General features: G+C 35.0%; 1 protein-coding gene across 3 annotated transcripts in view; it reads right to left on the bottom strand.

The window, feature by feature from the left end:
• Positions 1-23,678, bottom strand: part of FUT8 (fucosyltransferase 8) — a 255,665-nt gene that overhangs the window by 31,745 nt on the left and 200,242 nt on the right. For all 3 annotated transcript variants that reach the window (XM_032482205.1, XM_032482204.1, XM_032482206.1), the window contains one exon: positions 11,548-11,785. In XM_032482205.1, coding sequence (XP_032338096.1) covers positions 11,548-11,785 — 238 coding nt within the window. The remainder of the gene's footprint in view (positions 1-11,547; positions 11,786-23,678) is intronic.

The raw sequence follows: 23,678 nt of genomic DNA, 5'->3' as shown, positions 1-23,678 counted from the left end.
TTTGCCCACATACACATTAATTAGTTCAATAATTACATATTAATATTAATGATCAGAAAAAGAAGTAGCTTAAAGCTATTATCAGATTTTTTAAAATACCATGAAACAATAGACATAACATTTATTACTCATACAATGAATGCTGGTCCACACAAACCACAAAATTAGGGAATCTTTATGCCTCCCCTGCCTTTATTTTTGGTGTTTGGAATATTCTTCAACTGACATGGAGTAATTTGTCCTTTCCTCTCTTTGAGAAAAATCCCTCCATATCCAACCATTTGATTAATAATTTAACTGTCATATTCTAAATTATGTTAGCAGAAAATGCATCTCCTGATGTAGTTTAATACTTTCCTACGTGCTTAATTTAGAAAGTACAAATCTTTCACAGTGACATTCATTGTTTATATCCTTGCCACTGTTTACAACAAAGAGTTGAGTAATAATAACAATGCCAATCCTATGTTATATCCTCAATATAATTAAAACATTTCCTAACAAGCAATCTATATTAACTTGACTACTTTTACCAATGTTCTTCAAAAGCATGGTTACATTTATTTATTATTTTCCTCAAATCATTGTAATTTGTCATAAAATTATGTATTAAATTCCTATAAATACAAAATTTATCAGAAAAATTGCAATTACAAAATGTAAACACTGATTTTCAGTCTCACCTATTCAATGACAGTTAAGAATGAATACAAAATACAAGGTTTATTTAACTAAAGCACTAACAGTTTCATACTTTTACAACTGAAAAAATACCTCCACCTAAGCATCTTCTATCAGATTTGTTTTGGAGTCCCTTGAGAAATGCGCCATAATTAGCTGTTAGATTGATTTTTTTCAGTCACATTCTGCTGACGGATAAAGTGAGAAGCAGATGGTTTAATGCTCTCTTCCAGATAATTCAGCAAATCAGGGGCAGAAGAAAAACGAATGCCCAGGAGTTCTGATACTTCGGCACTACTCTCCGTAAGACATACCAGGCACGTGAGCCATTTTTATCGTCATCTGTCAAGCACTCCAAGTGTGCAGAATTCTGTACCTAAGCTTCCTGGTCATCTTACAACTTTTTGAAGACCAGGTCAAATGCCATTTCTTTTCATTCCTTTGGCTGGAATAACTCTACCTCCCAATCTTGGGAGGGTTTATATTTTGGGTTTCTTTTTTATACCTTTGTAACATCACTAACCATACATTGTCTCATGAAATAGATTTTAAAAAAATGTTTGTGTTAATCTCCCATTTAGACTGGGAGTTTCTTAAGAACACGGACTCTATCTTAATCACTTATACTGAGATTGGCAAACTTTTCCTGTAAAGGGCTACAGGATAAACATTTTATGCTTTGTAGTCCACATATATCTCTGTCATATAATCTTTTTTTTTTAAAAAAAAAACAACCCTTGAAAACTGCAGCTGGCCTTACAAAGCCAGGCTTTGGGGGCTATGGTTTGCTGATTTCTGAGCATAACGTTTAAAGATCAGGTTCTGAAGTCAGACTGGGGCAGTCTTATTACCGCTGGCAAATTATTGACCTATATAAAATGTGAATACTGACAACATCTACTATATAGTTTTATTGTGAATATTAAATGATATAACATATGCAAAGTTCTTGAGCATTATTACATAGTAAGGTTCACTAAATGTTACCTATTGCTATATATAGGTGCTTTCATAATACCAGAACTGGGAAAGTATTCAATAAATGTTTACTGAATCAGAGATACCCAAAGAGACAGACATACATACACATAGCTGAGATTCTGTATAGGTAAATGCTTTAGTCCATAAAGTACTTTTACACTTAGCTATTTTTTTAACTTAGTATTTTTCAGTATTACAACAATAAGGCCATCATATTTTTAAAACATTTTTCAAACATTCCCATGTCTATGATCTCATTTGATTCACATCAGAAACCTGTAAATCACATAGATTAGCCTCTATTTCCTTTAGTTGATAGATTTGGAAATAGGAAAAATTTTCAAGGATCACTTTACTTGGAGGAAATTTAATTTAACTCCTCCCCCGACAAAACAACCAAATAACAATTATCGACCAGTACTATTAGGCAAAAAAGAGACAAAAATAAATCAGACAAACTTCTCAAAGAACTCACAATATAGTTAAGAGTCATGTAAACAAACTATTTAAATACAGTATATTCATAGTTGAGAACATGGGGTCAATTGGAGAGAAATATCACAAAAGAAATGATACTAACAGATAAAGAGGATTTCATGGGATGAAATGGAGGGAAGGCATTCTAGAAAGAAGAAATATGTTTCCAGTATAGAGATAAAAGGGCACAAAACTTCCAAGGAATAAATTTGCAGTTGGACAGGTGAGATCAGGAGTACCGGGCAAATTTTGAGAAGTGAGCAGTACATGAGAAAAGCCACAGGATTTGTTTCCTGTATTCTAAGTAACGAGTTACTATGTACCTCTTTAGACACTGAGCTGTCATGGAAGATTTTAAGAAACAAAGTCACATTTGATTTTGGAAACATCATTCTGATGGCAATGTGGCAAATGGACTAACAGCGGATAGATGCTCAAAGCAGAGAGGACAGTTAGGATACTACTGAGTAATTTTCCCATAGAAGGATTAGGCATAAGCAGACAATTTAAAGATAAACAAACTTCACTCTGACCTAGCAATACCATTTCTAGGTATATATACAGCTTTCTAATCAACATGTTGCAAAATACCTGATGCAAGATAAACATTTAAGGCGTAAGGACAGACATAAAAAGAGCCGTAGAACGGAATGGAGAGACCAGAAATAGACCCATACATAGTCAGTCGATTTTTGACAAAGGCACCAAGACAATTTGATAGTGAAAGGCAAGTTTTTCAAATTGTACGTCTGAACAATTAGATAAACATATGGAAAACAATAAACCTCAGTCCCTACCCCACACTATACACAAAAATTAATATGAGAGGAATCATAGACATAAATATAAAAGCTAAAAGTATAAAGCTCCTGGAAGAAGATATAAAATAATACCTCCACAACCTTAGGATATGCAAAGATTTCTTAGGACACAAAAGCACCTACTTTTGTAGTTACAGGGAAAAAATCAACTAATTGGACTTTAATAAAGTTAAAATTTTTCACCTTCAAAAGATACTGTTAAGAAATTAAAAAGGTAAGCCATAGACCGAGAGAAAATATTTCCTCATCATGTTTCTGATAAAGAATTTGTATCCAGAATACACACACATAAACCCTTCCTATAAATTAAAAATAAAAAGACAAACAACCCAATTTTAAAAATCAGTAAAAGACTTGAACAGACAGGGGTGTTGGTTACATTATCAAAATTCACTGAACTATACATTTAAGATCTGTTTATTTTACCATAAATTAATTTGACTTCAAATTTATAAGTGTATGAACAAGATCAAACAAATAAAAAAAAAACTATTCACAAATTTACAATGGTTAAAACTGTATTTGTTTGGTAATTATTATTTTAGAGTAGGAGTCAGCAAACTTTTTTTGTAAAAAGCCAGGTAGTAAGTACTTCAGGTTTTGCGGGCCAGATAGTCTCTGTCATAACTAATCAGCTCTGCCACTGTAGTATGAAAGCTGCCATATGCAATATGTCAACAAACGGGCACGGTAGTTCTCTAGTAAAACTTTATTTACAAAAATAGGTGGTGGGCTGAGTTGGGCTGAGGACCACTGTTTGCCAGCCCCCTTTTTAGAGTATAAGATTTTATTTGTAACACACTGCCCTAGAGATCTCTGCAGCTTTGCCATATACCATCTCTTCCCAGGTGATAAATGGGCAGCAAAAATATATTTTACGTATGGTATAATGTGAAAAAGTTTAACTAGCACTGCCAGAAAGAAATTAATACATAGGCACAAGGAGACACATAGATATTCATTCTATATTTGTTTATAATGGCAAAACTTGAAATAATTTAAACATCCATTAATGAGGGAATACCTAAATCAGACACAGATGTATAATAAAATACAACAGGTGAATGAACTAAATGTCCACTTATTAACACATATATAATACAAACAGTTGTCTCTAAGATGGTCATTCATGGCAAGCCATAAGATGATAATCTTTCCTCTGAAATAGAGATATCACATCCCTTTTAAAGTGTAGGTATCTTATTCTTAAAAGGCTATCTAACCTTCTTATCTCAATCCAGGTACTAATGGTCAGATATTTCCAAAGGATGCACATGGATTGTTCTATAGATTCTAAAATCTCAATTTGAGTGGTCTCAGTTTGGGTTGGTACTGGATACAATCTAGGGAAAAAAGGGACCCAGAGTGCAATATCTACTTTTGCCAATCCTATTACTGGATATTCTGAGCTGCATGGATCATGACTGGCCAGAGGTGGCAGCAGAAGCAGCTACTAAACCAGCTTGTTCCCCAGTTCCTACTGTCCTACTGTCCAGTTTCAGTGGACACAGCAAAATGCGCAGTGGCAACAGAGAAAGGTAAATACTGGTGACTTACAGTTTTTTCAATTGCTTTGTCTATCATGCCTTAAAATCCCATCGGAGTGTTCTGGGCTAGTTCATTCTCAGCTACAACCTAGACCTACCATACAAATAGCTTCAACTATAATATTAAATACCCCAAAACTAGAGAGGAGAGGAGCATGCTACAGTGCTTCAATACTGTGATTTGGGTTGTTTACCTAAACATAACCCCTGCTGGTCTGGTAAATGTAGTTCCATCTAGTCAACAGTCAGGTACCAGTGGGACGGTCAGTCAAAGGCCCTTACTTGTATGTATTTCTAACATTCAGATCTTTAGGACTGCTCAATTCCATTGTTAGTGTTTTGAAACAACTTCTCCACTGAAGCCTGTCTCTACTTCTAGGCAAGATTCTTGAAGCAAACAAAACAAAACTCAAGGGAAGTGAAGAATGACCCTCATTTGGGCTGGGATTTCTGGGGAGCTAAAGTTGGCTCTCTGTGGGAGGATGAACAAAAGCTGTCTTTACCTTGCTCCTCTATTACAATTTCCCTCTTCTCTTTTCAATTACAGTTCTGAATGAGTTTCACAAAAAGCTATCAAAGACTTCTAAGATTCATTAATGTTGGTGGTTAAAGTTTCTCAAAAGAAACCCTGCTGAAACCCCATGACCCAATTATGTTATTATTGTTATTTTACTTTGTTCCCATAAAACTAAAACGGTAATAACAACAACAAAGGGTGACTTAGAACATACAAAGCACTGTTAGATACGTTTTCACTTGGAAACCTTGTAACAACTCTGTAAGGCACACAGAGCAGGTATTAAGAAAGGTTGTAGGACTCTAGCTAAAGTCACACAGCTAATAACTTCTGATTCTAAGTCAATGACTCTGATCTGTCCCAGACTATGCCTTTCTTTGTTCTTTAAAGGCCCAATTTATGCTTTAATGATGCCTTTAATACCTTCAGCCAGAAATAGCTTCTCTATCCTCTGATGACCCACAGAATTCTATACCTCTCTTATGACACTTAAAATATCCTATTTTTGTTACATTTACAGATCTATGTATCTTAATATACTCAGTGCAAGTTCCTGAAGGGCAAGGACTAGGTCTTATTTATCTTTATATCCCCCACAGCATCTAGAAACACTCACATTTGTACATGATGAGGAGTGCATCTCCTTGCTTATGTGGGTGATTCACACACGTATAATTCCACTGAAGTTAATGGCCTATTATTTCCTATTCTATGGAATTAGCCTATAACTTATATAAACTTGAGGAGGAAAGATAAGGAAATTGTAGATTTATATCATACCCAGAGCCCTGGCATATAAAACTAACCAACAGGGCTAGGAGGCATTCTTAACTTTCTTTAGCTTTTCAACAATTATCTTATTTATAGAATCATTCTAAAACTTGAATGTGATCTATAGGCTGTAAACAAATAAGACTCTTATCAAAATGCTACCAAATTCCTGCATTCTTACTTTTGAAGAGAATGTGAGAGAAAGAGAGGAGTGGGGAAGAAAAAGAGAGAGACAGAGAGAGAGAAAGAGAGATCGATGAATCAGGGGACTACTAGCTCATATTAGAAAAAAGATTCTTTATTATGAAAGGATTTCCTTTGGAATTCTTTACATAGTCCCCCTAGAACTAGTTTAAAATATGACAATTTATAATAATTCAATTTATACCAAATCTTTAAGGAACACACTTGTAACATAAAAGGTTTATTAGTTTTTACAAAAACACTGATAATTTCTGAGACAGGTATCAAGGTCATGTGACCCCACTCATCCCACAGGAAATCCACAGCATCTGGATTCTACTTCTACATCTAGCAAACTTGGATAGATTCTAAATAGACTTAGGAGAACTTTTCAGAAAGTTTTCCAAAGAAATCGTTTCCACTCCACAATGACTTTGATGCTAATTATGTATTGCTACTTTCTAAACATACCTCTTTTTATCTCTGAACTCATTCTGCCAGACTTTTGTCTAAAACAACAGGATATATTGCTAAAAAAAAATTCATTCTTAGCAATAGACTATTTTAAAAAAAATCTACAAGTAAGTAAAAGTGCCTCACACTTACGGGGTAGTAATCTGAGATGTGGACCAGGATGCAGGAGAGGTGGGTTTTATTTGTTTCTTTTGTTACATTTATTGTGCTCTGGTCAAGTGCTTACTATGTAAACAACCCAGAAGACCTAGGCCCTGATGCCATCTGGAGTCTCCTTCAAGATAAAATAAATAGCTAAAAACTCAAATATAGAATGGCACTTCTTACAGTTTTCCACCAGAATGCTCCCAATAGCAGAGGAGGGTAAACTTACACTACTGAGGATATGAAAGTTGGACTAAACCAGTGGGCTCAAGTTTGATTTTTCATCAAAATTTTCATTTTACACTAATATATATCCTGTTTGCATTATTATTTAAAATAATTTAGCTTATATGCCAGCAAACAAAATTTATAGTCCAGGAAAATGTATCAGGTGTATCCTGGCAGTTTGCAAACCTCTGACTCACTTTCCCCAGGTTTACTCAGAATTCATTATGAGAAGCATTTGTAGGATAAATTTGGAAATAAATACCTATGATTGTGTTTAAGGTGTCAGGACACTCTGGACAAAACTGTTGTGCAGGGAAGCTTCAGCTCCCTATTCTCATAAATGAGGTACTATAGACTTCTTTCTCTCTCTTTTAAGTGGGAAGCTGAAGAAGATAAAGGAGATGTCACAGTGAAAGTCACTGTGAGTTCTTCTCAGACACACGTTTTTCTAACTGGTATTTTACATTCCTGAAACAAAAATCAGCAAAACCAAAGCCTTATATAGGCTTAATTAAAAGTCTTTACATACCTGCAATGATACTTGTTTAGGTCAGTAATTCTCAAAAAAGTAGGGTGTAGGTCAAAGACCTATTAGAATCTTGAAGCAGGGATAGCTAGCTTTTCAACTAGATATGGTACCAACTCAGTCACCAAATATTCCCCCTGTACCATCACTCCTTCCCCCCAAACACAGCCAGTTTAAAATCACCAACTACAGTGAGCCACTGTTATGGGTGGGAGCATACCTTCTACGGGTGTGTTGGTATAGTAAAAATACTAAGGTAGCTGCAGAGAGACTCTGACTGGTCTAGAATTTTATTATGATTAAATGGTGGGTTATTAACCACAAAGATATTTTAGTGCTTAGAGGTTATTCTCAGATCCTCTCTGGATCTCTTTCAATTTTTTCAATGTAACTTTATAATTTTAAAAGGGAAAACTGTCTATGAAGCTCTTATGAAGGCCTAGTTTTCATCTTAGAGTAAAAAGGGTAAGTTTCCTGCTGTTGCAGGTTATAATCTAATAATATATTCTATTATTATGTTTGTGTTTTAAAATTTGGGGACCAAACATAGACAATGAAAATAAACTGTACATAAAAACCATCTTAGTGCCTTTTATAGCTCTTACTCATTTTCCCTTGTGATTACAGCCCTATAAAAGTGGAGAGGAAGAGAGGTACTGAGTAACATGAGTTTTTTTTTAGAGGTAAAATGAAAATGAGAAGCTAAAATTAACTGTTGAAGTTCCAAAAGCTAAAAACAACAGAACGGAGATTGGATCTGGTTAAACTCACAGTTCAGTGTCCTTTCCCTTTCCTCACATTAGCTAAACAGAGAAATCAAGATATTTTTGCAGCACAAGGAATCTCAAATATTATTTCATGTTTCTATTAATCAATCATCAAAGGTTACAAATATTACTGTAAAAATACTACACAGAAGCATATCCATAGCCTATCCTATGAGGTATGTCTGTAGATTATCACCCACATTATTAGTTTATCAATCAGTCCATCTGATGTCAGCCATTATTAAGGATACAAGCTTGTTAGATTATTTACATGATTCCAATAGACATCTTAGTAGTTTTGTAAATGTTAAAATTATTAATTTCACAGGAAAAATTCAAAGTATAATTTAATTTGTGCTCTGCTAAAGATTGTCTTTTTAACCTAAGTGAGTTATATGCTTAAAGAGTTTAATGACAGAACTACCATATGATCCAGGAATTCCATTTCTAGGTATATATCCAAAGGAAAAGAAATCACTATCCCAGAGAGATATCTGCACCCCCATGTTCATATAACCCAGACATGGAAACAACTCAAGCACCCATCAATGGATGAACGGATAAAGAAAACATGCCATACATACACGCGCGCGCACACACACACACACACACACACACACACACACACAGGAATATTATTCAGCCATGAGAAAGATGGAAATCCTGCCATTTGGGACAACATGGATAGACCCTGAGGACATTACACTAAATGAAATAAGTCGGTCAGCGAAAGACATATACTGTATGATCTCCCTTATATGTGGAATTAAAAAAACAAACAAACTCATAGAAATAGAACAAACAAACAAAAAAGAAACAGAACAGATTGGTGGTTGCCAGAGGTGAAGAGGGTTGGGGTGGGGTGGGGAGGAAAGGGTGACAGTGGTCAAAAGGCACAAATTTCTAGTTAAAAGATAAATAAATTCTGGTGATGTAATGTACAATATGGTGATTACAGTTAACAATATTGTATGGTATATTTGAAAGTGGCTAAGAGAAGATCTTAAAAGTTCTCAATTAAAAAAAAAAAGTTTGTAACTGTGAGGTGAGGGATGTTAACTAAACTTAATGCAGTAATCTTTTTGCAGTATAAACATATATCAAATCATTATGTTGTACACCTTAAACTAATACAACGTTGTATGTCAATTATATCTCAGTAAAACTGGGGGAAAAAACTGATCAACCAAGCTAGAAGACTTAGTTACCTTTCTATTCTCTCTTTATAAGAAGGTAATGTAAAACTATTGTCATAACTTACCCATATCACAACGTATTTTAATTGTTCATCCAATTTGTCTGCCCTTCCCTAGGGAGGACTTAAACTGGAGGTAGGTAGAAGTGAGTTCTGTCCAAATAACCAGAGTTCTGTCATTTGTAAGCTATGTGATCCTGGATAAGTCACTTAGTGTCTCAGTACCAGGCCTTCAATTCCACATAGATAAAGGATGATTTCTAGAGCTTATTTAATTGTAACATGAAGAAAATTCTGAATGTTTCAAATTCAAGCCATTTTTTAATCTTCATGTTCTGTAGTTGCCACTATGGACTACAAAATGTATGAGAAAGGCTTAAAATGTAACAAAACAAATAAATAGTTGCAGCATATAGGCGTGACCAACCTATATACTAAATCTGAGAAGTCTGGTGAGAACAGTTTTTTTACTTTTTTATTAACTGGATGCTACTCAAAAAGTTGCCTCTCTCTAGAAACAGTGAAACACAAGAACCTTGCCCTTTGTTGGCTGTACACTTCCACAAAGACGCTTGAAACTGAACTAAGTCCACAAAATGAAAAAGTTAGCCACAGTGAGACTGAGTTGCTTCCCCTGCATCTTCCTAACCTTGACACCTAATTTGTTTGTACCTGCTATAAACTACAGACCAGATCAATGGAAGAGGTAGCCTCAAAATTAGAGCTCTTCTAGATTAAGAGGTTCACTTCAAAATTTGAAGTGAGCTACAAAGAAAAAAATATGTTGATATGCAGAATAAGGCACCTAAACAATCCTAAGGAAGATAAAATTCACATCACAACATAATACTTTAAATCCATACAGGACCTTTTATAGAGCAACTTAAAGCATTTTATAGAAATTACCCAATTAACTTTCCGGGGACTTCTGTGAAGAGTCAGGTATTATCTGATATTTTCCGAAGGAGGCAAAAAGAAACAAAGGAACTAAAGTTACTCACTTTGCCAATGACATGGCTCTGTATTCCACTTCTAGTGTTTTCACTTGCGAAAAAAAGGTGCTCAGCTCCATGAGAAATTATATTAACTGAAATGCCTCAGCACTTTGAAAAATGTTTGACTTCCCACAAGATGCGAGTGTAGAGACACTGCACTGTCTTACTTAGCATTTCACCTAATTCAGTATGCGGCACACTGTCAGCACTCGATGAATATTTGCTCAATGAATAAAGGCTATTAAAGAGCAAACAGTTACTAGCGTTCTATATCAGGCACTGTGTTAAGTGCATTGTACATGTTAGTTCATCTAATTCTATGACCAACTCAAAGAGGTAAATAAATTGTTACTCCTCATTTTATTGATGAGGAAACCAAGGCCTAGGTTAAACTGCCCAAGATCACAAAATGACAAAGCCAAGATTTTAACAAAGGTAGCCCAACTTGGGACTCTTTAAAGATCATCGTTGTAGAAAGAATAATAGACCAGCAGCAAGAAAGTCTACCTATATTCTGTTCCCTTCACCACCAAATCCTTGGAGAGAAGTTTCTTGCAGATGTTTGTACCTCTTACAGCGCAATACCTTAACACATTACTCCTCATTAAATGTTTCCTGAATAAAGTTAAAATTGCTTAAACAAATTAGGCTTCATTGTCCTCAACTGTTAAATGGAGAGAAAGGTACCTGCACAGTCTGCTTCAGTGGTTCTCATGTTGGGGTACTTGGACTTGGAGGCTTTGTCAGAAATGCCAATTCTTAGGCCCCATCCCAGGCCCACTGAATGAGAAACTAGTATTTTAATAAGCCTTCCAGGTATCCTCATGCGTGCTGAAGTTTGAGAACCACCAGTCTACCCTATAGGATAATTTTGAGGGTCAAATGAGTACAACAATGTGAAAGTACCCTAAAAAGTGAAAGATATCTATCTATCTATCTATCTATCTATCTATCTATCTATCTATCTATCTAATCAACATCAGTAAAAGAGTAAAACACGTTCCTGGAAAAAAACTTGGTGATTTTGCTAGATCCAGATAAGATTGTACATCAGAAGTGAAATAGATCATAATAGAGCTTGTGAATAAAATATATGACTTTAGATTTTATCTGGATAATGTGTAGCCTTTATGGATTCAAAGAAAAAGACTATGAGCCATAAAGTTGTAAGCAGAAATGTGATAGCCTGGCTATGTGGCAGTTCAACTCTGAGAGATGACAAACTGCACAGGCTTCTTACCTGACCAATGTCCAGTGGAGATGCCAGATCTGTCTGTACAGGTCTCACTTACAGGTCTAAACACAGTTTCCCATCCTCCAGTAGCATAGCGCCAATTGTGAGATTCCAAGATGAGTGTTCGCTGGGTGCCATATGCAATCATGAAACAGTAGACCACATGATGGAGTTGACAGCCATAGCCACAACCTTTGTTGATATTACACACTAGCTTCTTGGCTTTGCTGCAGTCCTTGGGATTCTGTTAGTAAGAAAGAGAAATAAAGGTGAAAATAAGCTGTACAGAGAGATTAACTTCTCTTTATAGGTGAGAAGTGTCAAAAAACCATATAATAAGCCAGGACTAATCCAGTATATCTGATTAAGCAAGGAGTTCAACTTGAAGATTAAATTTCAAAGAACTCACTGAAAATTTTATGTGCATACCTAAGGGGATGGCAGTGAAAAAGAACAGTTACTTCGGAAATATCACTAAACAAGTGTTAAATTAAGCAGTTAAATTTTAAAAATACCCTTTCACTTCTCTATTACTCAGAACATGTAAGCATGATCCTCTCTGAACTCAAAGCTGCATACACTGAGATCTTTATGAAAGAAGTAAAATCATTCATTGATTCCAGCTGCACTCCAACATTCTGAGCTTACCTTCACTGGCCAAGTTCAAATCATCTTAAAGGAAAAATTATAGTTTATCTAATAATTCCATCTATCTCCAGAATTCAAGATGTCACAAACAAGATGTACTTTTTCCATCATGGAAGTAAAGCCACTGAGTAAAAGGATACCTGCGTTCAATAATTACAAAATATCAGTCATGGGACTTTTTTTTTTTTGAAAATTATTATTTTTTATTGAGTTATAGTCAATGTTGTGTCAATTTCCAGTGTAGAGCACAATTTTTCAGTTATACATGAACATACACACATTCATTGTTGCATTCTTTTTCACTGTGAGCTACCACAAGATCTTGTATATATTTCCAAGCATTATACAGAATAATCTTGTTTATCTATTCTATACATATCTGTCAGTACCTACAAATTTCGAACTCTCAGTCTGTCCCTTCCCACCTCCCTCCATCCTGGCAACCAAAAGTTTGTATTCTATGTCTATGAGTCTGCTTCTATTTTGTATTTATGTTCATTTGTCTTTTTTCTTTCTTTCTTTCTTTTCTCCTTTTTTTTTTTTTTAGATTGCACATATGAGCGATATCATATGGTATTTTTCTTTCTCTTTCTGGCCTACTTCACTTAGAATGACATTCTCTAGGGACATTCATGTTGCTGCAAACAGCGTTATGTTGTCGGTTTTTATGGCTGAATAGTATTCCATTGTGTAAATATACCACTTCTTCTTAATCCAGTCATCTGTTGATGGACATTTAGGCCGTTTCCACGTCTTGGCTATTGTAAATAGTGCTGCTATGAACATTGGGGTGCAGGTGTCTTTTTGAAGTATAGTTCCTTCTGGATATAAGCCCAGGAGCGGGATTTCTGGGTCATATGGTAAGTCTATTCCTAGTCTTTTGAGGAATCTCGATACTGTTTTCCACAGTGGCTGCACCAAACTGCATTCCCACCAGCAGTGTAGGAGGGTTCCCTTTTCTCCACAGCCTCTCCAGCATTTGTCATTTGTGGACTTTTGAATGATGGCCATTCTGGCTGGTGTGAGGTGATACCTCATTGTAGTTTTGATTTGCATTTCTGGGACTTTTTTTTTTTTTAAACCAGTCTTGATGATACAAGGAATTTTCACAATAAAATGAAGAACATGTTCTATATTGGATGTCTTGAAAATGTTTTATGCCAATTTTTAATCAAAAGATCCATTTTTCTATTTATATACTTTGCTATAAAATGAAACATTCAAGTGGTTAAAACATTTAATATTATCTAACAGTGGGTGCAATGGGGTCAAGCAAGTGTGAAAAATTCTTTTTTTTTTTTTTCCTTTTCTAAAGTTTCAATTCCACTGTAATTCATATGGGCTGTTGCTAAATATCCCTATGTTTCTTAGTTCTTCAAATAAAAATTTGTTTTGACAAGGGCCCCTTAGCCTGAGAAGTGTTTGAAGCTATTCTGCCTGCAACGGAAGAGAAAGGATTGGTATCTTCAGGAACAGAATCTCTTCTTTCATATAGTAAGAAGCAAGGTAGTGAGTTCTCAATTTACAAGAGCCTTTAATAAAGTGGTTGCCAAGCCACAAATCTACAACTATTTCCTAGGGATATCCTCTGTTCTGTCATGTAGAGCCCTAGAAACAAAAGCTAGGATGGTAAGGCTATAAAGTTGATTCTGAAAAAAAAGTCTGAGAAGGAAAAGTGTCACACACAGCTACTTTCAGAAGAAGTTATCTTTCATATTCAAATGTGTCATTGCTGGCTGGTCCTTTTAGATCAAAGCAGAACCTATAACAGCAAGAGCCTTCTGAAGAGTTAAGAGCTCTCTGAATCCAAGAGAGCTCAGATAAAATTCAGCAAGATTTGGTCAATACTGTTTCCTCAGCCAAGTATTAAAGTTGCTGATTCTCTTCACTTGGGACTTTGAACTCATGGCAGACTCCTAAGGCAATAAAGACCCCTACTCCACTGCTATAGCCACAAAAGATCTGAGAGGAACAGAGGGAGGGGTGTGATCTTAAATTAGTATTTGAAGAACAATTTATCCTTTACTTTCTGACAATATTATACAAGGATCCTGAGCATAAATAACATTCTCAAACTGATTCCAAGCTTTATTATTAATTCAAAAGTTAAGAAAGCAATAAAGACAACTGACATTTGTCAGATTTTTCATGATTTGTAAGAAATACAGCATATGAATATCACTAAAATTCACATGATTGAGAATACCCTTCATATGTTTTTCAATAAACATTTTCTTTTAGAACAGCTTTTAAATGTATAGAATGGTTGCAAAGACAGTTAAGACCTCATATATCTCAAACCCAGTTTCCCCTATTATAATATTTTAAATTAGTCTTCATAGGTTTAAAGGGAAAAAAGAGTAAAGGAACATAAGAATTAAAATGTCTGACCTTTAGTTTTCAAACTGTATCGTTTTTCAAACTGTAGATTTTTTTTTTTTACTTAAAAGAAGACACATCTGCATTTAAGAAAAACACATGTACTATGTTTCTTAAGAAAAGAGTTTAATTAGAACCCACTGTTCTGAGCACAAGAATTGAGGATTAAGAGAAAGAAGAGGCAATATATGAAATGAAGCTTAATTCTGGAGTCTTACTGTGTCTCAAAGTAAGCTGAAAAGAGAATTTTTAAATCTTTCTGTTATGTCATAGATAACACAGACAAAGGGAAAAAATCTATTTATTACATTTGGTTCTGGAATAAGAAAGGTCTACACATACAAGGTAAGCAATGGAAGACTAAGGCAGAGAATGATAAGAGAAAATGAATGACTGGAACGATAACAGTTAAAACACTGAAAAAACTCTAAGCCACAGCCCAATATTTTACCAAAATAATATTTAAAAGTCTGGAAAATTCAAAGGATCTTGTTCACAAAAGATTCAGAAAATGGTAGAGAGACAGTGAGAAAGAGAAAAACTATATGTGTTTCTGATACAAGATTAGGCTTATCAGAATGAATATCTAGAAAAAACAAGGAGATACATAAAAGGTAAACAAAGCAACAGCTCTGAGATGGATAGGGATTTATTCTGATGGAAAAGGAACCTCAGAGAAAACCCCTTATCTGAGCTAAGGCTTTGTTATCCACCACTGTTACAAAGTAGCAATAAGTACAGAGAGGTTTATGGGAGTCTATAAAAGGGAAACAGTCATTGTTATACATACATACACACATGTAAATAATCTCCAAATTTCTTACCAAATAGCCTTTGTCAATCGCCACTGATTCCAGTTTTATAGTTTTCTGTTGATGTCTGCAAACAGCTTAAAGGTATGTCTCATCCATAAGCAAGAATATATAGAAGGGCCCCATTACTAAAAGCTTTATTTTAATCATGTTAACACTTTAACAGAGTAGCTAAGTCTGGTGGTAAAATCTGTTTTTCACTTGCTTCTTGTGTGTTTAATGTACTCTCTTCTATATTTCTTTACCAGTTAATGCCAAAATGCAGGCAGATTGTTTTGTTCTATGTTGTGATTCTTTAGCTCTTTCCCCTCCCTCCTGTTTTATGGCACTCCCTCCACTCATCTCCCTCTCCTCCCACCCTACACACACTTGGTATATGATATACTTCCAGAAGAAAGAGGCTCACTAGGAAGCCCTTCTCATTCAGGAGTGGAAGACGGGGAAATACAAATTGAAAATGCTCCCCACTCCCCATAAGATCCATTAGTGAGAGTCTCACTCACTTCTTCCTTCTGCCTTGAGTATCACTCACTGATCAAGTATAGGTGAACCTTTGTTTATTCAATAAATATGCATTTATATATCAATATAATACACTTAATATATATACAAGGAGACTTGGGAGATGAAAATTAATATATACAAGGAGACTTGGGAGATGAAAATTCAACAGAATAAGAAATCATATACATAAATAACTACAATAGTAGACAAATTAAATGTTTTAAGACCATGATAAACAAAGGAATTAAGGAATAGAAGAGGGAAAAAATCACTTTCAGCTGGACTAGAAGGGGTTATAAATAAAACTACATTTAAAACAAACCTTGAAGATATAATTCATTGTGTTTTTGAAATGCTAAGTAAATGTACTTTTCCCATCATTCAATGGAAGTCCACATTGTAAAGAGTTAAGTATGATGAGCAAAGTAAAGTTACTTTGTAAACCCTATAAATTATATATATAATGTAGAATTTTTTGCATATAGGGTCTTCTGAAGTCAGACTCCTCAATAAGCACATCCATTCTTGCTCTTTTCAGTGATGATGATCATTCAAGTTTTAGAATAGGAGGTAAATTTATCAAAATTACTTAAGACAATACATTCTAGTTAAACAACTCTGCAGAGTGGTTTAAGACACCTTTCCCCTCCTAAAAAAGCTCTGTTACAAATTCAATTGTGTGATTATACTTCAATCTGCTGATTTAAAATTGAGACAAAAATCACCTCCCGCTACAACCTCTCCCTGCTCACCCATCCTTCCATCTTAGAGGTACTATGAGGCTCAAACACATGGTAGGTATAGGCTCAAAGCTAATTCAAACACACTGCCTCATTTATCCTCAGGATCTCAAGAGACATTATTTCACACTGGATAAAAGCAATACTTTTTAAACTTAGTGCTACAAGGTGTCCCAATTATAACTTAACAATGTTATGTAACACTTTTACCATTATAATTCTGCAGTAAAGCTGTCACCATAGTACACGTATAAATCAAGAAATAAAGACTTGAGATAAAATAGGGTTCTTTTGTATTCAGTTTCCTTCTGTTCAGCCTTTTTTTTTTTTTTTTGAACACTATCTGAAGCACTTCTGACACTGTTAGTTTCCAAGAACGACTCTATTTCAACAGAATTGAAAGCCATATTTGCTCTCACTGTCCTATAAATCAACATTGGGAAGTATATTTAAATCAATATGCCTCTAACTAACATGGTATATTAAGGGAAGCAATGTCTTTTAAACCTAAATGGTTACTAATTCACTAAAGACACCATCATGATGCTAAAACATTTTAATCTCTTTTACTTTGGTTACAATATGAAAAGAGTTATTCTTGGACATGTTTCCAATTAGGAAGCCAGCTTAATTTCTACTTTGCTAAAAAAGAATAATTTTGAATCAACTAATAAACTACAAGCATTATAATATTACTTAGACACTGCTAGGATTTAGAGGTTTCCACTGCTTTCACTTACTAAATTAGTAGTAATTGTGAATCAATGATGTAATATTACAAAACAGTACTCATTCCATGGCTTTTAAATTAAATCACAGATAAAGCCTTCTGCCATGACTATTTAGATTTTCCATACAAATAAAAGCCTCTTCAGAGGAGAATTTTCCAGCCACAATGTAATTTCCCTCACTAATCCACCCAGTTACTACACACTACAGAGTTACTACATTGCAGAAAAAAAGGCTAAATCAACAACAAACAAAAGCATTTAGTCAATATAAACTGGACATAGTATCTCCAGGCATCTCTTGCAGAGTACATGCTCAGCTACTACTAGTTCAGCTGAACTGCACGTATGGAGACAAAGGTCACGTCAAGTCCACTGTCACAAAAATACACGAATTGGGTGAAGGCCAAAGTTTGGAATTCAGGTGTCTTAAGCCATTGTCCAGGGCTCTTATCCATCCCCTCCCTATGATGTCTTCAATACAAGAGGCAGCAAGAAGTGCAGGCTCAGAGCACTTACCTGGTCATTGTTTCCCCAGCTTTATGGACGTACACTTGACAAATAAAAACTGAATATATTTAAGGTGTACAATATGACGTTTTTAAAAATGTAAATACTGTGAAATGATAACCACAATCAAGTTAATTAACATATACATCACGTCACATAGTTACGACTTATATTTTGGTGGGAAGAATACTCAAGGTCAACTCTCTTAGCAAATTTCAAGTATACAACACAGTATTATTAGCTGTAGTCACCGTGCGGTACATTAGCTCCCTAGAACATTCCTCTCACATAACTGAACCTTTGTACAAGTTGATCAACATCTAAGTCCCCCAGCTTCCTGCCCCAGTAACTACTGTTCTACTCTCTGTTTTTACGAATTTGACTTTTTTGGTTTGCACATATAAGTGAGATCATGCAGTGTTTGTCTCTTTGTGTCTTATTTCACTTATCATAATGTCCTCCAGGTTCATCTATGTTGTTGTAAGTAGCAGGATTTTCTCTTTTTATGGCTGAATAACATTTCATTGTTATTTGTATGTAACACTGTGTATATACACACACACACACCACATTTTCTTTATTCATTCATCCACTGACAGACACACAGGCTGTGTCCATATCCTGGCTATTAATAATGCTGCAATGAACATGGGGGTGCAGATATCTCTTCGAGATACTGATTTCACTTTCTTCAAATATATACTGAGAAGAGGGATTGCTGGATCCTATGGTAGTCCTAGTTTTAATTTTTTGAGGAACCCCTATGTTTTCCAAAATGGCTGTACCAATTTATATTCCCACCAACAGGAATGGGTACAAAAGTTTCCTTTTCTCCACATCCTCAATCACACTTATTCTCTTTTGTCTTTTTTGATAAAAGCCATTCTGACATGCATAAGGTGATGTATCTCATTGTGGTTTTGATTTGCATTTCCCTAATGATTGGTGATGTTGAGCACCTTTGCATGTACCTGTTGACTCTTCATACGTCTCTTTCGAGAAATGTCAATTTAGGTTCTTAGCCCATTATAATCACATTTGTGGTTTTTTTTTTTTTGTTTTGTTTTTTTTTGCTATTGAGTTGATTCTGTATATATTTTGGACGTTAACCCATTACCAAATATCTGGTTTATAAATATCTTCTCCCATTCCTAGATTGCCTTTTGATTTTGTTGATCATTTCATTTGCTGTGCAGAAGATTTTCAGTTTGATATAGTCCCAGTTGTTGATTTTTTTTTTATTGAGTTATAGTCAGTTTACAATGTTGTGTCAATTTCTGGTATACAGCACAATTTTTCAGTCATACATGAATATATATATAATATTCATTTTCATACTCTTTTTCACTGAGCTACTACAAGATCTTAAATATATCCAGTTATTGACTTGTTGTTGTTGCTTTTGCTTTTGGTGTCATAGCTAAAAAAATCATTGCCAAGACCAATGTCAAGGAGCTTTCCCCTGTTTTCTTCTAGTAGTTTTATAGTTTCAGGTCTTACATTTAAGGATTAAGAATCAGAACCCTGCGGACCCTTCCAGTTTCTCTCTAATAACATTCCTTCTATAGGGAGAAGTTAAACTACAGGTAACTATTTCCAATAAAGAAAGGTCAGTAAAAATGAAAGGGATGAGCCAGGTAAGTTAAATTTTACTGTGCTCTTTGTCTGCTCTAATCACAAGGCTAAATAGTTTTTAATTTGCTTGTTTAAAAAGATTTGCAACGTCCAGCTTTGTGTTGGTAATGAAGAAAAGATTCATTAATAGTGTGGTAAAAGGACTTCATTGGGTTGGAAACAGTTTGATTTTATTTCTCTAAAATTATTTTCAAAACCAAAGCAGAAAAGGTAATGAAGCAAGTAAGAGAACTGAAGTAGTGTAAAGTGGTAACTAAAATGAAGACCCTGGGCTTAGTTAGCCATGAAACAGAAAGTTAAAAAGCATTCTCATTTTTAAAAGCCAAGACCAGAAATGACTGTCTCTTAACATGTTAAACAAGAACATTTTCACGGCAGAGTTAAGATAAGTATCAAGATGTGCTTTCCACCCCTCTAACAAAGAACAGTCTTTTGCAAGCAGTAAGGACAACACAATAGCTGAGGCACAAGTAAACTACCAAGTGCTTCAGGAAATCAATTTCTCTACATGTATTTTATGACATTTTAAGAGTGTAAACCTAATGGAAAAAAGATATCAAGACTATTTATAGACTGTTACCCTGACAGACTGAAGCAAAAGGCAGATAGTTACTATACAGTTACAGAACAGGAAAGTAAAGCCAACAACTTACTTCAAATGAATTTTTAAAACTTTTGCTCTTTGCTTAGAAAAAGTCTCTATTGAATGTTTGGAAGTAATTTTTAAAAAGATAGAAATTCCACAGATCCAGCAGAAAGCAACAAACACATGTGGGGAATTTTTTTCATTGATGGTCTTTGAGACAGTATTCTGTCACCTCTGTGTATTCCAGGTCATCTCTAAGAAACCTCTACCTCAGGTTCAAGTACGTCAGAGCAACCCTGGTAATATTTTCTGCTACCATAAGGGGACAAAGGAAAGGCAGAGAAGAATGAGATGCTCCCAAGCCTAATTCTCTCATTCAAAATCTAATGTGAACACAACTCCCTCTGAGGCTGCAGAAGAAAAGTTAAGTTACCTGAGGAGCCAGATTCTGCCAATCCCACACAAACGCACAGAAGATGCATCCCCGCAAGCACCTTCAATTTTGCTCCACAGGCTTATAGCCTGGTTCCCAGATCTCAGAACTGGCTTCACTGGTCACGTTAAAAATAGTAAGCTTACAGAATTAAGGTTTCAGAAAGGTCCTCCACCAACCATCATGTGACTTCACAGGACTCATTAGGCTCTCTTCTCAAAAGCAAAACACAGGGATGATATGGCAGGCACTCTTTTTAAAAAGTGAGGATGGGAAAGGGAAAAGAGGGAGGAAGTAGAGGAAGAGAAAAGGGGAGAGGAGGAAAGGAGAGAACGGAGTCAGGGAAGAGGAGGAGGAGAGACTGATGGGACAGAGAAAGAAGAGAGGGGAAGGGGATGAAGGAGAAAAGTAACCGTAGGCTCCAGAATGGTTAGCTCTGCCTTACACAGGATTCAAAATGAAGCAGACAGCAGAGGCAAAAGAGAAACACTGGCCGGAACTTTGTTCTTATGCAAAGGCTGCTGCAGATGTTTTGTTCTGTTTTAAATAAAAGTCAGAATAACTTACACTGTTTTGTCAGCTCTTCCACTCTGCAAAATACCATTCTCTACATAGAAATGACACTTACAGCACATGTCTACTCACTGGCTTTTAAATCAAACCATCAACAGTAATTAAACCAGATGTCAAACCTTGCTACCTCTTGTCCCGGACAGAGGCTTTGTTCCATTTCTCCATACAACTGAGAATCCACTGTTAGCTGAGCACGCATTTCTTTGGAATCTCTAGTTGTTGTTGTTGTTGTTATTATGATTTTTAAAAAACCTCTTAAGACCACTTTTCTCACTGACTCAGTTTAACTGTGCTCCAACCAATTCATGCTATTTTCTTTACTTTTCAAAACCTTTAACACTGCATTTTTTGCTGTTTATTTGTAAATAATTTAAGACCCACAGTAAGTTACAAAAATAGTACTGCGTACCTTCCATATAGCTTTCTCCAATGAGAACGTCTTACGTAACTGCAGTACATTATCAACATTACGAAATTGACATTACACCATATTGTTAACTATAATATAGACCTTACTTGGATTTCACCGGTTTTTACATGCATTTTTTTTTTTTTTTGGTATACTACCAACAAAACATGTACAGACTTATGTAACCACTACCACAACCAGGTGGTGGTGTTTGACTATTGCATCAAAACAAAGAAATTCTCTTACAGTACCTGCTTTAGAGTCACACCCTTACCCAGAACTTAATCCCAGGCAACCAGTTATCTGTTCTCCAGAACCAACGATCTCTTATCACTTAGCATAATGCTCTTGAGATCCATCCAAGTTATTGTATCTATCAACAGTTCATCCCCTTTTATTACTGAGTAATATTCTGTCATGGATTGTACCACAATTTATTCACCCACTAAAGGACATTTAGGTTGTTTCCAAGTTTTGGTTATTACAAATTAAGTTGCTATGCATATGAGGGTACAGATTTTTGTGTAGACATGAATTTTAATTTCTCTAGGATAAGTATATAGGAGTATAATTGCCGAATTATACGGTAAGGATATGTTTAACATCACAGCAAACTGCCAAACTATCCCAGAATGGCGGTACCATTTTACATTCCCATGAAGAAGATATGAGAGCTGGTTGCTCAACATTCTTGGTGTTTTTTACTTTAAACATTCTGATAGGTCTGTAGCGGTATCTCATAAATGTCTTTAACTTGTATTTCCCTAACAGTTAATGAATTTGAACATCTTTTCATATGCTTATTTGTTATCCACATATCCTCTTTGGTAAAATCTGTTTAAAACATTTGCCCATTTTCTAACTGGATTGTTTCTTACTGTTAAAATTATGAGCCCTTAATACATTCTGGATACAAGACCTTTACTGGATATGTGATTTGTAAAGACTTTCTTCCAGTCTATAGTCTGTCTTTTCATCTTCTTTAACAGAGTCACATTTGCAGATCAAAAGGTTTTAATTTTGATAAAGTCCAATTATTGATTTTTTTCTTTTACAAACCATTCTTTTGGTGTCATGTTTAAGAACATTTAGCCTAAGTCATAAAGATTTATTCCAACATTCTTCTCTAAAAACATTATAGTTTTACATGTCACATTTATTTTATCTGTCAGATTTACTATCCACTTTGAGCTTAATTAAGTAAAGTGTGAGGTTTAGGTCAAGGTTCTTTTTTTTTTTTTCCTCATGAGATGTCAAATTATTCTAACATCATTTATTGAAAAGACTATGCTTCCTTCACTGAGTTGTTTTTGCAGCTTTCTCAAAAATCAATTGCCCACACATAGGTATTTACTCAAAAGAACCGAAAGCTGATACTCAAACAAATACATGTGGAAACATGTCATAGCAGTGCTATTCTCAAGTAGCAAAAGGTAGAAACAGTGAAAATGTCCATCAATAAATGAACAAACACTAGTATAACCATGCAATGGACTATTATTCAGCCATAAAAAGGAATGAAGTACTAATATAAGCTACAATATGTATGAAACTTGAAAATACTATGTTAAGTGAAAGAAGTCAGTTAGAAAAGGTCACGTATTATATGATTCCACATATATGAAATATTCAGAATAGGTAAATCCATAGAGAATACAGATTGATGATTTCCAGGGGCTGGGGGAAGGGGAAAATATGGGAATGAAGAGCAACTACTTAATGGGTATGGAGTTCTCTTTTGAGCTAATGAAATATTTTGCAACTGCTTAGAGGTGGAGATTGCACAACCTCATGAATGCACTAAGTATCATTGAATTGTTTACACTAAGATGGTTAACTTTATATTATGTAAATTTCACTTCAATAAAAAAGCAAGTTAGCATACCTATGTAACCCTATTTTGGACTTTGCTCTGTTCCATTGCTCTATATGTCTACCTTTCCTCCAAAACCATACACCATCTTGATTACTATAGCTATAATTGCAAGCCTTAAAAGTAGAAAATGTGACTCCTCCAACTTCATTCTTCTTTTTCAAAATTGCTTTAGCTATTTAGTTCTTTGGCCTTTAGATATAAATTTTGAAATCAATTTATCCATACATACAAAAAGAAAAAGACTTGCTAGAATTTTTATATGAATTGTATTAAGCCTATGGATCAAACTGGGAAGAAATGACAT

The sequence above is a fragment of the Camelus ferus genome, chromosome 6, assembly GCF_009834535.1.
Source record: "Camelus ferus isolate YT-003-E chromosome 6, BCGSAC_Cfer_1.0, whole genome shotgun sequence".
In the NCBI taxonomy this organism is placed as follows: Eukaryota; Metazoa; Chordata; class Mammalia; order Artiodactyla; family Camelidae; genus Camelus; species Camelus ferus.
This window is presented reverse-complemented; position numbering and strand designations above follow the sequence as displayed.